Source organism: Chrysochloris asiatica, unplaced genomic scaffold (genome assembly GCF_000296735.1).
Source record: "Chrysochloris asiatica unplaced genomic scaffold, ChrAsi1.0 scaffold00004, whole genome shotgun sequence".
NCBI classification, from domain to species: domain Eukaryota; kingdom Metazoa; phylum Chordata; class Mammalia; order Afrosoricida; family Chrysochloridae; genus Chrysochloris; species Chrysochloris asiatica.
Genome location: NW_006408522.1, coordinates 26,497,133 through 26,513,440, shown reverse-complemented (window position 1 = coordinate 26,513,440; position 16,308 = coordinate 26,497,133). Strand labels below are relative to the sequence as shown.

Below are 16,308 nucleotides of genomic sequence, written 5' to 3'. Positions count from 1 at the left end.
CAAGTCTGCTCCTGGCCACCAGTTCTTAGTCCTTCTCTTCTTAGTTGATGAATCTAGAGTCCTCAGCCGCTCCCCCTCTCCATGCCCCCATCTCTAGCGCTGCTGCTTCTCTGGATAAGGTCCCACATTCTATTTGTGCGTTCCTAGGGTCCTCTGTTTCTGGACTGTAAGATTAACCACGCCCCTTTTTTTGTTACAAAACTTCTATCTTTACAATTGTGACAGTCACGATTAGTCATGATAACAGTTATTCACTATTTAATCTTACGAATCTTATCCCCATCTCCTTTCACCAGACCCATCTAGACAAGATGTTAACCATTCAGTGGGGACTCTTTCTTTTCCCCCACACTCTTAACTAAGCTATGAGCCTTTTTTTTTAAATGTAACACTTAGATAACTATTCAGATGGAAACACTGTTCCCTCCACCACACTGATATCTTTGAGTTATAACATATCTTAAGCAAAAAAATGATCTCAATAAGGTTGGTAAAACAAACTTAAATAAAATATTTACTTTTTATTTTAAAAAGTATTTTCACTCACTCTGTGTTGAACTAATATTTGCTCATGTTCCACTTTCTGTTTCAGAAATAGATAATACAAAAGAAAAGCAAGTTTTAATTCCAGGTAGAATTGATTCTAAACTGATAACATTGGAAGTAAGCCTAATAATTCTGTGAGTATGACATTTGGATAGCCTGCAGTTTCAGGGGATTGTTTGAGCCTTAATCCTCATGAAATTTACTGAGGCAAAAGCCTTCCCAAAGAACAAAGCATCTAAGAATAGTGCTTCCGCCCTGCCACACTGGCACTCATCTCTTCTTAAGAGCACTTTTATCCTCTTCCTTTGTTTTATTTTCTCTCTGATCAAAATTGTGGTCCCCTTAGATGGCACCTAATCTGCACCAGGCTAATGGATCTAAATAAGGGCTGAATAGTCTGGATACTACCAGCATGCCTTTGCATGAACAAGCAAAAAAAAACAAAAAACCCCACAGTTTTCACTCTACCCATATAGATAAGGGAAAAGAACAGCTTTGCACCAAAAATATGTAAATTTCAATCCCACCTCTGCAATATCTATGTGACCTTGGACAAGTGATGAAGAAAAACCAGTTAATACAGAGGTTTAAAGAGAAAGTATCTCCCATATACTTTGTAGGATCGACTCCCATATAGTTTAGGTGGATTCCCATTGTAACATTATAGTTATTAAATTGAAGGGGGTCTTTTTCAGTGGAATATGGCTTTACAAGTATTATACAGTATTTCAGAATTCACTCCTTCATAGCTCAGACAATAATGAGGTGGCAACTATAAAGTAATCGAATTATTTTCATTTGACTTTTAAAATAAGAGCTATACATGGCAGCTGTGTATTGTTGGGAGACTATGCATTTGTTCTACTATTCAAAATATTTCTAGAAATACATTTGAAATTAATTTTAGAGCCATTTTTGCAAACCATAGAAAACTTAAGGGCACATGTCATACTTCATTTTGGACCCTACTCAGTATGATTACACACCTCAGTTACTAAGTTGAGTCTGAGCAACTTTTGAATCTTTCCAAAATTCTAAATTCATTCACAAATCATAAAAATATGCCAACACTGGGGTCTTTCAAAGATTATGTCAGAGCACATCATGTTGCATATGTTGTTGTTGTTAAGTGCTGTTGAGTTGGTTCCGGTTCATAGGGACACTGTATAGGGTTTCTAAGGAGTGGCTGGTGGGTTTGAACCACCGACCTGTGGTTACCAGTCCAGTGTTTACCCTACAGGACAGGACCAGGACTCCCTATTGTATGTAGCCTATGGTTATACCCACCTTAACTGTCCATTGAAGGACTCGAAAAACATAAATATGATAGCAATGGTTAAAATACAGTTGCACAAATCTGAGTGAGTCTGAACTTTCTACTTCCCCCTCCACTTTCTAAATTCTCCATTGTCGTTGTCAAGTGACATCGAGTCAGTTCTGACTCTGGGTTTCTGAGGAGCGACTGGTGAGTTTGAACCACTGACCTTGTGACTCAAACTGACCTGGCAGTCCAGTGCTTACCTTATAGCACCACATCAGTGCTCCACATTTTCCATAATGTGTTTGTTGTTTGAAATGATAATCAGGATATATTTATTTTAACAGTTTATAGTGGTGAATCTTAAGACATAGGATTCAAATTCTACATTCTGAGTAAGTAAGGAATGATAAAATTAGAATCTACCGTAGAGACTGTGTGGTTCACTTCTGTTTAACAGATGGCAAAATTTGGAGCTTGAGGGAATAGCTTGCTTAAAGTCTCATCCTAACTTACTAGTGGGTCCAGAATCCCAATTTTAGTTTAATATTCTTAATATATCTCCAGGAGAGGAGGTTCCACAAACTATTATAAACTTTCCAACATGAAATCACAAAAGAGAACACATAGAAGAAAAAGTCTGATGAACTGTAATAATCAGTTCACTGTCATGAAGTTGTACTTTGTGTGATGTGGTCACATTTAAACACATAAAGAAAACTCACTTTGAACATGTCTGCTACCTGAAAAAAATGTGATTATTCCTCTAGAGCAATAGTGGTGGGGGTGGATAGTAAAGAATAATACGGGAGAGAAAAAAAAAAAAAAAAAAAAAAAGCTGGAACAATTCATCTTTGATAAACTGCAAGAGAGAGAGAAATGCTACCCAAAATTCAAAGAAGACAAACCCAATCTATTCTAAAGTTCAATGATATAAATCATCTTACAAAATAAGCTCAGAACCTTAGGGTATGGTGTGGCGCTGTAGGATAAGCGCAGGACCACAAGGTCTCTTTGAACCACAAGGTCAGTGGTTCAAACTCACCAGCCGCTCCTTGGAAACCCTATATGGGGTTGCTATGGTCAGAACCAAGCTGTTTGAACTGCAAGGTTGGCAGTTCAAGCTCACCAGTTGCTCCTTGGAAACCCTATACAGGGTCGCTATGGGTCAGAACTGACTCGACAGCACTTAACAACATGATCAAAACCGACTCAACAGCACTTATATACAGCTTGTTAAAATATCTTTGAAGTCTTACACATCCATCTATATAGAATCCTTCCTTCCACATTCACTTAAGAGTAGTGACAAGCTTTATTCTTAATGCCTTTTGAGAGTAAACGTGTTCTAAAGAAACACCCATTTTCCTATCTTGCAATAGCTCAATACCATCACCTGAGCTCCCTTTTGAGCTTGAATGTTTACAATGAAGAAATTTTCAACTAGAATGAAATGAAGATTGGTCATTCGGTCTTCAGCTGCACCATATTTGGAAGTTACTTCTATTGCCTCTCCATAGATCTATACCTAATTTGATTTGGGAAGAAGATTCGCACTAAAACCCAGTATCCTTAAGTTTATGAATTCTCTGGAATGTGCTGGAAAACTTCCAAAATGCTCCTGATTCCCAGTAAGTAAGTTTACTCAAGGAAGGAATAGAATTGATGTGGGTTATGTGTCAGTTCCCAGACAGGGAAGCAAACATTCCCACCAGGGTCAGAAGTGGCCTAAGTACCATTCTTACTGTGGAGTTCTGTGGCAAAATGGAAATAGTATTGGCTTTAAAATCTATAGACACTATGTTTGCCTCCCAAATCTAAACATTTGAGATCCTTATTGTCCATGTCAGGAGCTCTGTTGGCACAAAGTTTAAGCTCCTGACTGCTAACCTAAAGGTCGGTAGTTCAAACCCACCAGCCGCTCTACAGGAGAAAAGACTTGGCGACTTGCTCCCGTGTAGATTACAGCCTAGAAGCCCTTATGGCGCAGCTCTATGCTGTTTGATAAAATTGCTCTGAGTTGAAATCAACTCAACAGCACACACAACTATCCATATGACTTTGAGTTAACTTGTTTCTTCATCTATAAAATGAGAATACTATCACTCATGTCTGTTTATTAAGCTATGTATATGAAAGTGAATTATATACTACAAATATGAGATATTGTTTATTCCTAAATAGTTCATTCCTAAAATGAAAAAAAAAAAAATCACAGAGCAGTCTTTCTTACCTTGTTCTACTTTTACATTTCATGGCAATTATTCTTACTACATTACAGAGATGTAATGAATTAAGAATGAACTATTTAAATTGTTCTAAATAGTACAGACATGTTAGATTATGTAAGCTACTAAAATCATCACTTCCCTCTCCTTCATTAGTCACTGCAGGTAGACGTTCAAGTCACACAAAGAAAGGGAGACACTGAGAAATAGGAGTGGACACCCCAACTATACTGAGACAGTTTTTCACAATGGAGATTTAACAGCTCAGAATAGAGCAGGCTGGGTCTCTGAGACCCAATAATTTCACAGAGATAAAATAGATGGCTGGGCCTGGTATCATCAGCAAGTAGTATTGTCGTTAACCTCCCACGTGGTTCCCACATCTTCAAAATGAAAGCCAGACTCCTTCCCAGGATGCACAAGGCTTCACATGAGCTCATTGCCAATAATGTCTTCTCCCACAGCTTTCCTTTCACACACTTTATTCAAGACATGCTGGTTGATCACCTTGTTTCTTGAGCAATAGCTAGCTTCTGCCTCAGGCCCTTTGCACTCACTCATTTCGCCTATAATACTTTTGGCCTCTCCCACTTCAAGGTCTTTAATCAAGTTACATTCAAAGAGAAGTAATTTCTAATTACTCAATCTACAATTTCAATCCTGTCTCCCTTTTTATAACTTTAATCTCTGCTTTTTCTTCTTACTCCAGGATGGCTATGAGTCGGAACAAATTCGACAGTACTTAACAACTTTAAAACATAATACATGTTTTCCTTATCATCTTTGTTTCTCCACCCCCACACCATATTCCCTGCACATTAAAAAAATATTTAGCTTTGAAGGTACATGTACCCAGTAAATGTAATAAATATACAATAGCCAGTTAATTTCTATCACTACTTAACAAATCACCGTCAGAAATAGTGGCTAAATCAACAACCACTTTATTTTCCTTACCGCCTTGGGAGATGACTGGGCTCAACTCAGTGGGTCCTACTTAGGGTCTCTCAAAGGACAGAGATGAAACTACCCAAAAGCTTGGTCTCTCACGTCTGCTACGTGGGTTGACAAGAGTCCAAATTTGGGGGCTGAAACAGTACAGGGGGCTCCTCAGGAGTATCTTCTGTTTTCTTGATGAGGTCTCTCCAAGGATGGTGTTTTGAGAGAAGATATTTTTTACATGGTGGTCTTAGGAGACTGAACAAATACTCCGAGAGAGAACCATGCAAGGAATCTATCACCTTTAATGTCCCAGCCTCAGAAATTAGTGGCACTTCTGCCAGTATACTCTATTACTCAAAGCAGAAAAAGGCTCACCCAGGTTCACTAAGAGGAGAAACAGTCTTCCTTTTTTAAAAAGTGGGGAATGGCAAAGTTCTGGAACAAGTGGTTCAGAAATATTGGTGTCCCCATTTTTGTAAAATACTATCTGCCACATCACAAAAAAGAAAATTAAGGTCAAAGACAGTTGTACCAGCAAGTAAGTAGAGAATGATGTGAGAGCAGACAACAGGTATTGGTCCTCACAAGCAAATAAGGAAATATTGACAAGTTACAGGGATTCAACCACATGCACTACAGTTTGACAATGTTAAGTTAGAGATGTCAGAATCAATAGGGTATAATAAACAGCAACAAAGGACTGGTCTCATAAGCCTTTTTTTTTAATGTTTTATTGTGAATTATGTGATAGTTTACATATCATTAGTTTTACATTCATTCTATCGGATATTGCCTCTCATTGCCATGGTTACAATCCCCTCCATGCAATTCTTCCCCCGTATCCCCCAGGTCTTCAGCACACAGTCGCTCTCCCTCTCTGGATCTAAAGTCTCCAGCTGCTCCATCGCTCCATGTCATCATCTCTGCCTCCATTTCAGGCATCACTGCTTCTCTGGGTAGGGTCCCGCTCTCTGCTCTTCTCCCTTGATGGTCCTAGGGGCCTCCGCCCCTAGACTGAAAAGTTAATCACTCCCCTCCTTGCTATAAAACGTCTACCTTTACATCTCCAACCCTCACAATCAGTCCTGATAATTATTCAATATTGTATCACAAGAGACCCATCTGCATTTCATTGCATCAACCCCGCCTAGACAGATTGACTACTACTTACTGGAGATTCTACCTTCCTCCAGGCCCTCTGCATCTAGGTTCCCTCTTGAAAGCTTGTAAGCCAGTCACTTCTTGCCTTTGTTTTAGTTTATCCACAGCACTTAACACGGTAATTAATATTGGCAAGGTTGAAACTTCAAATGTTTTATCAACAAGCATTTCAGCTTCATTTTTATCACATGAAAAACTATGCTGAGCAAATATTTTTAGAAGCTGGACATTTGAACTGTACTGGGGGATGTTGTTAAGTGCTGTCGAGTCAGTTATGAGAACTCATATGACCCTGTATAGTGTTTCCGAGCAGCTGGTGGGTTTGAACCGCCACTCTGTGGTTCAAATCAACCTTGCAATCTAGTGCTTATCCTACAGCGCCACACCAGGACTAAAGGGCATATGGCAGGGTTTTAAACCAGGAAAGATGTTTATCAGGGCTGTAGTTCGAAACTATCAGCAGTTCCACGGGAGAAAGATGAGGCATTCTGCTCCCGTAAAGATGTACAGCCTCGGGAACCCTGTGCAGGATCGCTATGAGTCGGAACCGACTCCACGGTACTTAACAACATCCTTTCACCATACTTAGTCTACAGGTTGGGCAAACAATCCGAGAAACTGGACTATATGAAGAGCATGGCATCAGGAGAGGAGGAAGACTCATGATATGCAGATGATAAAATCTCACTTGCAGAAAACTAAAGACACTTGAAGCACTTATTGATGAAAATCGAAGACCATAGTCCTCAATATGGATACCGCTACAGAAAGAAAATTAAAATCCTCAGCTGGACCAATAAGCAACATCACAATAAACAGAGAAGACTGAAGTTGTCAGGGCTTTATTTTACTGGGGTTCACAATCAACATCCATGAAACCAGCAGTCAATAAGTCAAATTACAAATTTCATTATATTGCAGTTTTTTGTTGCAATTTTGTGGATTAAGGTATGTCTGACATAAGCCATGGTATTTTCAATAAGCCTCATATGTATGTGAAAACTGGACAGTGAATAAGGAATGTTTTAGAATTGATACATTTGAATTATGGTGTTGGTGATGAATATATAGCACAGACCATCAGAAGACTAACTAAATCTGTCTTGAAAACATAGCCAGAATGTTCTTTAGAAGTGAGATTGGTAAGCACATGTTCTAAGGAGAGGCTAGTCCTTAGAGGACATGCAGCAATAGAGAGCAAGAACCCCAATGAGATGGGTTGTGTTTGCAACAATGGGCTCAAACACAGCAACAATTGTGAGAATGATGCAGGACTGGGCAAGGTTTTGTTCCGTTGTATAAAGGGACGTGACTCAAAATCTGACACTATTAAACTGTGGCTTCTCTTTCAACTTGGGTTGTTATTAAGGGCTGTTGAGGCAGTTCTGACTCATAGCAACCCTGTGTAGGGTTCCCAAGGATCGGCTGATGAGTTTGAACCACTGACCTTATCGTTGAAACCTCTCTTGCAGTCCAGTGCTTTATCACACAGTGCCACACCAGGGTTGACTCCCAAATCAACAGAGAGTAATTGACTTTGAGTCCTGGCACAATTTATGCCACTATTAGCAGTACAGTGTGCCGAGTATATGGAGTCCTGGTGTGGCACTGTGGTTTAATGTGCTGGACTGCAAAGTCAGTTTAAACACAAGGTTGATGGAAGTTCACCAGCTGCTCCTCAGAAACCCTATACAGGGTCTTAACAACATATTTATATAGAGAGTATATCACGCTACTGATACGCATCTACAAGCCCTACAACTAGAAATAAGTCATTTCTAAAGGGAGTAGTGGCATAGTTCCAAATTTACTGATCTTCACATTCTTTCTAAAGAAGCATTAAATAATGAATTTAGAGAGACATGATATTCCTTTGTTTTCCCATGCATGCGTTTTTGTTGTTTCGGTTTTTTTTCAACTTAATATCGTAAAGCACCTTGGAATTAAATTTGACTCGTAGTGACCCTGTACAGGGTTCCCGAGGCTGTAATCTTTACAGGAGCAGCTGGCAGATTTGAACCACTGACCCTGCAGTTAGCAGCCTGACTGCTTAGTTTAATATTATTAGTATGTTTTGATGTGATACTGTTGCTTTGACCAGCTATTATAGTTGTAAAGACATACTCTTTCGTCATTTTACCAGGCATAACAATAATTTCATTAATTTTCAGTACTTGGATTGTCTCAGGATGTTGCAGGAGCAACTTTCATGGCAGCAGGTAGTTCAGCTCCCGAATTAGTTACTGCTTTCCTAGGTAAGTACTGCTCCTTACATTTTTGCTTATTTAATGTAATTTTATTTTCCTCAACACTAACAGCTATTATACTGATCACAGGTGTATTTGTCACAAAGGGAGATATTGGCATTAGTACCATTCTTGGATCTGCAATGTATAATCTCCTTGGCATCTGTGCAGCTTGTGGACTGCTATCAAACATGGTATGTAAGAAAATGTTATTCAACTAAATTTACTGTCATGTCAAATCATAAGAGCTGTTTATCATCTGCAAGAAAAACCAAGGTAATAGTAACATGTTCAATCAAATTTATTAATCAATAGGAAAACAATATGTATCCAATTGAAAGTTAATCCACAAATAACTCTTGGCCTAATTTATGACAGCCACTATAGGTTTTGAAACACACCTTTTCTTTAAAATTTCTCTACTTTGCTCTAAGCAAGATGCAAAAGATAACAGTATTTAGCTACAAACATAGTTTTGGTATTAGACTAAGCACTGTAATGGCGACATTTTACAGGTTTGAAATGGAACATTTTACAGGTTTCAACGCTATCCTGTTGGCCCCTATTCAGAGACTGCATGGCATATGCAATTAGTATAGCAGCAGTCCTTGGCATAATATTTGACAACCAGGTTTACTGGTAAGTTTGAAATGATTGTTATTTCTATGTAAAACAGTTACAGAAAGGATTTTTATAAAATTCATTAAGCTTCCTGTTTTCAGAAACATTATTTCAGTCACTTCTCGATTATCTATCACTTTGCCCCACTTCCTAATAGGTCTCTGGAGTTAACACCATCATGACAATTTTTGGTTGTTTTTTTTTCCTACTTTATCATTTCTTTTAAGTCACCTCTGTTTCCTTTGACCCCTAATTAATCTCTGGAGGGAGCCCTGATATGGAGCCACAGGATAAGTACTGGACTGCTAACCACAAACCCGCAGCTGCTCAGGGTTGCTTTCAGTAGCAATGAACTCAAGGGCACTTAACAATAATCCCTGGAGACAACTGCCCTCCTCTCACAAGTGGCTCCTGATTCATAAAGTTTCCCAATATGTTGCCAGTTAAAGACCCAGCAGTTGGCTGTTTATTTTATTGGTTATTGCTTTGCTCAGTTAGAAGTGGTCATGGGCACAAGGGAAGATGGTACAGGAAATAATGGACGAATACCTGGTGTGGCGCTGCGGGATAAAGCACTGGACCACAAAGTCGGTTTGAACCACGAGGTCGGTGGTAAAGTTACTCATCAGTCATTCCTTGGAAACCCTACACAGGGTTGCTAAGAGTCGGAACCAACTAGATAGCACGTAACAACAACCCTTAAGTTATTTTTCCAAAGTTCTCTCTGATGTTCATTTATCAAGAGAACCAATAATAGACATTTCCTCTAAGATATAATAATGTTAAAGTTTCAGTATTTTAACTGTTCATTTCCCCTGGATCTCCCTGTGTGTCTAGATGGTGCAAGTAAATGAATAAAAGGATGATTTAGTGGGCTGCTACTTTTTCAACTAATAAACACACCAGGCACTAACTAGGTGTTTACCCCTATCCCAGTACCATAGGGATAAAGAAATGCAAACATATCCCCCCTCGCAGACTGTACACTGCACAATCTGGAGGGCGTCCGAAAAACAGAAACCATAAATGACATCTCTCTGGAGGGTGTCCGAAAAACAGACACCGTAAATGACATCTCTCTGAAGTGCAACACATGACCCAACAGCTCTTCATACTTGTTTTCAAGGAACTTAAAATTTAGGATGCAACAGTTTCTAAATGAATCATCCTGAAAGCTAGTCCAATTTCCCCCACCCTACACACACACACATATACACACACAAATTGGCTTGAAACAGTAGGTATCCTCCTGGGATACAGCAATTGTCCATAGGTCCCATGACTATGAGAGTATTCAAGCTCCTTGCTCCCTCCATTAGGGAGCTCAAGTACACTTCTCTTCGAGCAGTATCAGAGATTCATTAGCATAAAATAAAAAGTGAATGTAAGGTCCAATGCAATAGCATAAGCCTATCACAATCCTTTAAGCAGGGAATCACGAGTATAAGTATAAAGCTTTTGGTACCTAACATCTAATTTTATTTGAGAATATCCTTTTCTTTCAAATACCAGCAAAATTTAGTACATTAAAATGGTCAAAAACAAATTCTCTGTAGTAAGTCAAGAAGTCATAGCCAAAGCCGAACATTAAGAATATATTTTTTCACACAATTCTTGGACCAGAGAATTCAAAAAGAACCAGATAATTAAAAGAGAATAGTAGAAAATTCTGTTAATGTCATACTTCGGGAAATGTTCTCTGTGAATGAACTGTGGTGAAAAGTAAGTATCCAGCAGTAGTCACTAGCTGGAGCATACCATCTGCGCACTGTTTCGTTCTGTGCTGCATACAGTTGCTGGGTCAGAGCCAACTCAATGGAAACTAACAACTGACTTATTTAGTTCTGTTTTGAAAATTCTCATTTCTTCTTTTCAAGGCATTCCTTTATGCTTCTACCAATTTGGAAGTAATCTACAGATGAAGACAATGAGTTTATGATTTCAAATTATTCTTGAAATATAGCAAGAATAGGGTTAAGTTGTTAAGTTGTTATCAATAAACATGTATTTTAAATGAGTTTGGAAAAATCTACAAATCACCAGTGTCTAGAAGTGTTTCATTGTTCTCAAGATGCTTTTGTTAAAAATTATTACTGTCGGAAAGCTATTAACTATAAAATGACTTTCACTTTGTTAAATTTAAAAATATACACTTCTCTTCCTTAATTTATAGGTATGAAGGGATTTCACTGCTTCTGATATATGGGTTGTATGTTTTGGTGCTGTGTTTTGACATTAAAATTAACCAATATATCATAAAGAAATGTAGCCCTTGCTGTACATGTATTGCCAAAGATATGGAGGAAAGAACTCTACAACCACTGCTGGGGTGGGAAGACGAGGATCCACCATTCAGACGTCGGCAATCAAGAACTGACAGTGGAGTATTTCATGAAGATTCTGGCTACTCCCAGTTCTCCATAAGTTTACATGGTCTTAGTCAAGTTTCTGAAGGTAATAACTACATCATGCCTACTATTCATTAGCAAATGATTAACTAATCACAAGAAAAACTAATCTCGTTTCAATTCAGCAAGTATTCATTGTGTACTTTTTATGTAAAAGAGACTGCCAAGATTCAGAGATGGTAAAGAAGTCGCCCCTATCTTTAAAGGGCACCCAAATCTTAAACAAGAAAAATAAGACAGATAAGATATTCCAGGATGCATGTGATTGTTGTTGTTGTTATGTGCCATGGAGTCAGTTCCGACTCATAGTGACCCTGCACAGGGTTTCTGAGGCTGTAAATCTTTACGGGTGCAGAAAGCCTCATCTTTCTCCCGCGGAACAGCTGATAGTTTCGAACTGCTGACCTTGTGGTTCATAGCCCAATTCGTAACCACTACGCTACCAGAGCTCCTTGATGCGTGCATAGACATAAATAAAGTGAAGCTGTGATCCATAAAACATTTGGTAAGGAGAGAGAAACTGCCATGGAGACCAAAGCCACTGCCACTGAGTCAATTCCGACTCACAGTGACCCTACAGGACAGAGTAGAGCTGCCTTATGGGGTTTCCAAGGCTCTAAGGTCTTTACAGAAGCAGACTGCTACATATCTTTCTCCACAGAGCCACTGGTGGGTTCAAACCACCACCATTTCAGTTCCCAGTCTAGCACTTTAAGTACTGTGCCACCAGGGCTCCTTTTAACATTTAAACTGAACCTTATAGAATAGGTAATTATTTTAATTGATGTCCTGACATTATGACTAACAAGTTATTAGCTACTTATGTATTTATTATGTACATGATGCAGAGATAAGGGTCAAATGCTATGGACTAAATGAAGTCAAGAGAGTAACATGAGCAAAAGGTATGTTCTAGTACTAGCTGGAACGTAGTTATGTGCACAGCAAAGTAACACAGAACCTGCTGGGCAGAGTGAGCCTTAAACGCTGATGGCATGTGCTTTTGAAGGTTTTTGAGTGGGAACTGATTAGAACTGTACTTTAGGACTATTACACTGAAAAGATATGCAGAGATTATTAACTGAAATAGAGACAGACACCTGTAAAAGGTTATTTCAACAGCTGATGTGTGTAACAGATACCACACAGAGTGAAGGCAGTGGAAAGAAAAAGAACACATGGGAGATGACAGGAGGTCGTATCACAAAGATCTGGTTACTGAGGGACTCCATGGAACCAGAAAAGGGGGCAGGGAGAGGTAACTAACTCAGTCATGATTGACAGAAACTGGTGGTACCACTTAGAAAAACCTGGAAATACGAACACATATTGATTGATTGGTTTGGAGGAAAAGAAACGGTTTTGTTTCAAACATGTTATTTGAAGCAATAGTAAAGCATATAATGTTTAGGAAAAAGTCAAATTTAGCTACAGAAACAGAAACTTAAAAGGTTGCTGTATGTACAGTGGCTAAATGACACATTCTAATTTTAATCACATACATTAAAAATAGAACTTAAGCTGATGTACTTTTTTAAAATTAAAACATAACTTCTCTCCCCTTCTCACACACACACACACACAAAAGTCCACACATTTCCTCACTTCTCTCACACACACAAAAGTTTTATAGCCTTTAGGGTACATGAGATATGCTTTTTTTAAGTTGAATTTTATAACAAAAATTCAAAAGAACCAGTCCGAATTCTTACATTACAATAAAATTATATCTAATATTACTTACTGTTCAATTGAGTGAGGCCTGGCAAACCTTTATATGCATTATTTTACTAGCCTTAGATGGAATATGATTATCAATATATAGGTATATTATTTTATAAATTCCAAACAGTTTCAAAGCGAATTCCCACATTTATCCATTATTATCATCACTGTCTTCTTCTAACTTAATAAAGCAAATTGAATACAGAAATATACTCCAAGCTTTTGAGCTACATTGTAGATTATCTACCACCAGTTCCTACTTTAAGTTTCTAAGAATTATAGTAAATTCTGATTCACGTGAATGAATGAAATAATGAAACAGGCCAAAAAGACCCTTATAATGAGAATTAGGAATGGGATATATAACTTAAAGATGTTATAATCATTTTACATTCCCTAAGCATGCATTAAGGAGCTCTGGTAGAACAGTAGGTTGTGTTGGGCTACTAAAAAAAAGCTCAGTAGTCTGAACCCACTAGTCATACCATTAGGAGAAAGCAGTCTGATTCCATGAAGATTTATGGCCTTGGAATCCCTGTGGGGCAGTTCTACTATGTCCTACAGAGTCACCATGAGTAGGAATACATTGGATGGTGGTAGGTTTTAAGCAGTATTTCACACACAGGGCAGGCCTAAGGTATGGTCAATACTGAACACTGGAATCGGGAGTAACTAGGATAGAAGCCAGGTCATTCCCCTAAGTAAAAAGGGACAGTAGACATTCCACAATGTAAAAAAAAATCACAAGATTGTCTCTTAATATACTCGGTGAATGGCTGAAAACATTTTGATGGGTTTAAGGCCCCAAACTAAGAAACGCTGATTATCACATTTTAGGTTTTCTACTCTAAATTCTCAATTAGTTTCTTTTTGCTAGCAATACCAGTAATGGGGTATTCAAATGTTTTAAATAGCCTTTTAAAAACTGATACAGCTAATTTATTTCAATATAGCTTTCTAAATGGACATTCCCAACTTAATTGGTCATTTGAGAAAGCTCAAAATTGTTCAATTTTTCAACAGATCCACCAAGTGTTTTCAACATGCCTCAAGCAGACTTAAAAAGAATTTTTTGGGTATTATCCCTTCCTATTATTATTTTACTTTTTCTAACCACACCAGATTGTAGAAGAAAGTTTTGGAAAAACTATTTTGTGATTACATTTTTTATGTCTGCACTATGGATATCTGCATTTACATACATCTTGGTTTGGATGATCACAATAACTGGTATGTATCCTAAATAAAACAGCATAACTTAAAAGTAATAATTTCTTATAAAAACAAATTGCTTATATTCTATGAAAGAATTGTACATAAGGAGCAAATTTCTTTTTCAGCAAGACTGAAGATATGTGCTGCTTACAAAAAGACTATTAATATAATAGCACAATTTTGAGGTTTTAAGAGTCATCTAGTACATGTCAAATAGAGTCTATTTACTATCCAGCCCAGGGGTATCAGTCTTCTGATAAATGAAATCTAACTCACAGAGGTCTTTATATTATGCTACTAATTAAATTACATTAGATAAGGTTCACAATAAGCTCTTTAATTCAGTGAATTTGGTTCTATCATGAAAAATAGCATAGCAAAGTGCCAGTGTTTTAGGAAATGGAAGCTCACTGTTTAACTGTATTATCTTATATTTTGCTTTTCACTATGCTAATAGAAGCATACTATGAAATAAGAATGATAAAGGGTATAAAATCAAGTTTCATTTTAAACTTCTACCACCTTCGTGATTAAATTAGTTCTACTACTTGACTATGATCAGCTGTAGTCCCAAGAACTCCTAGTACCAGAACGGGAAATAAAAACACAGAACAGTAACAAAATAATTTTCAATGTCTACCAAAAAGGTTTTTATCAGGGGTTGCCAGTTTTACCACCTGTGTGCCAAAACCACTCACTTCCTATTTGTATTGCTAGTTTCACTGAATACAGTGCCACACCAATTCATTCATATTTACCGAGGGATGCTCCAGGCTACCCCTCTAAAGCTGAGTAACTGCTATGGAGACTATCTGGCCACAAAGCTTAAAATAAGCACTACTGGGCCCATTCCACCACTTGTCTGTCAGTTTGTCGCACTGTGGTGGCTTGTGAGTTGCTGTGATTTTGAAAGCTATGCCACGGATATTTTAAATACCAGCAGGGTCACCCACGGTGGACAGGTTTCAGATGAGCTTCCAGACGAAGACAGACTAGCAAGAAGGAGTGATGAACTACTTCTGAATATTTAGTCACTGAAAACCTTATGAAGAGCAAAGAAACTCTGTCAGATGTGCCGGATATTGAACCCTTCAGGTTGGAAGGCACTCAACATGCAACTGGGGAAGAGACAGATAGCTCCTCAAAGGAGAGTTGACCGAGATGACATGAATGGAGTTAAAGCCTTTGGGACTAAAGCCCACAGAACCTTCATTTGCTGATGGAACACAACTCAAAATGAAGAGAAACAGCTGTAAACATTCACTGAAAATTGGAACACGGAATGAACGATGTATGAATCTCGGAAAACTGTAAGTTGTCAAAAATGAAATGGAACACATAAACATTGATATCTTAGTCATTAGTGAACTCAAATAGGCTGCTATTGGCCATTTTGAATCTGACAACCACACGGTTTACTATGCCGGGAAAGACAAATTGAAGAGGAATGGTGTTGCATTAACTGTCAAAAAGAACATATCCAGATCAGTCACAATGCTGCCTGATAGGATAATATCCATGCGCCTGCAGAGATGCCCAGTTAATACCACTATTATTCAAATTTACGTACCAACAACTAAAGCCAGTGAGGATGAAATAGAAGAATTCTACCAACTTCTTCAATCTCATAATGGTCAAACATGCAATCAAGATGTATTGATCATTACCGCTGATTGGAATGCAAAGGTTGGGAGCAGAGAGGAAGGATCAGTAGTTGGAAAATGATGCTGGAGTTCACATGATAGAATTCTGCAAAATCAATGATTTGTTCATTTCAAATACCTTCTTTAGACATCCTAAGAGATGACTGACTATACATGTGGACCTCATGTGATGGGATTTGTAAAAATCAAATTGACTATATGTGGAAAAAGACGATGGAAAAGCTCCATATCTTCAGTCAAAACAAGGCCAGGGGCAGATTGTAGAACAGACCATCAATTACTCATATGCAAATT

General features: G+C 38.1%; 1 protein-coding gene across 2 annotated transcripts in view; it reads left to right on the top strand.

Annotated features, from left to right (window-relative positions):
• Positions 1 to 16,308, top strand: part of SLC24A5 (solute carrier family 24 (sodium/potassium/calcium exchanger), member 5) — a 39,890-nt gene that overhangs the window by 17,622 nt on the left and 5,960 nt on the right. For both annotated transcript variants that reach the window (XM_006831684.1, XM_006831685.1), the window contains 5 exons: positions 8,307 to 8,390; positions 8,472 to 8,575; positions 8,920 to 9,020; positions 11,176 to 11,456; positions 14,159 to 14,365. In XM_006831684.1, coding sequence (XP_006831747.1) covers positions 8,307 to 8,390; positions 8,472 to 8,575; positions 8,920 to 9,020; positions 11,176 to 11,456; positions 14,159 to 14,365 — 777 coding nt within the window. The remainder of the gene's footprint in view (positions 1 to 8,306; positions 8,391 to 8,471; positions 8,576 to 8,919; positions 9,021 to 11,175; positions 11,457 to 14,158; positions 14,366 to 16,308) is intronic.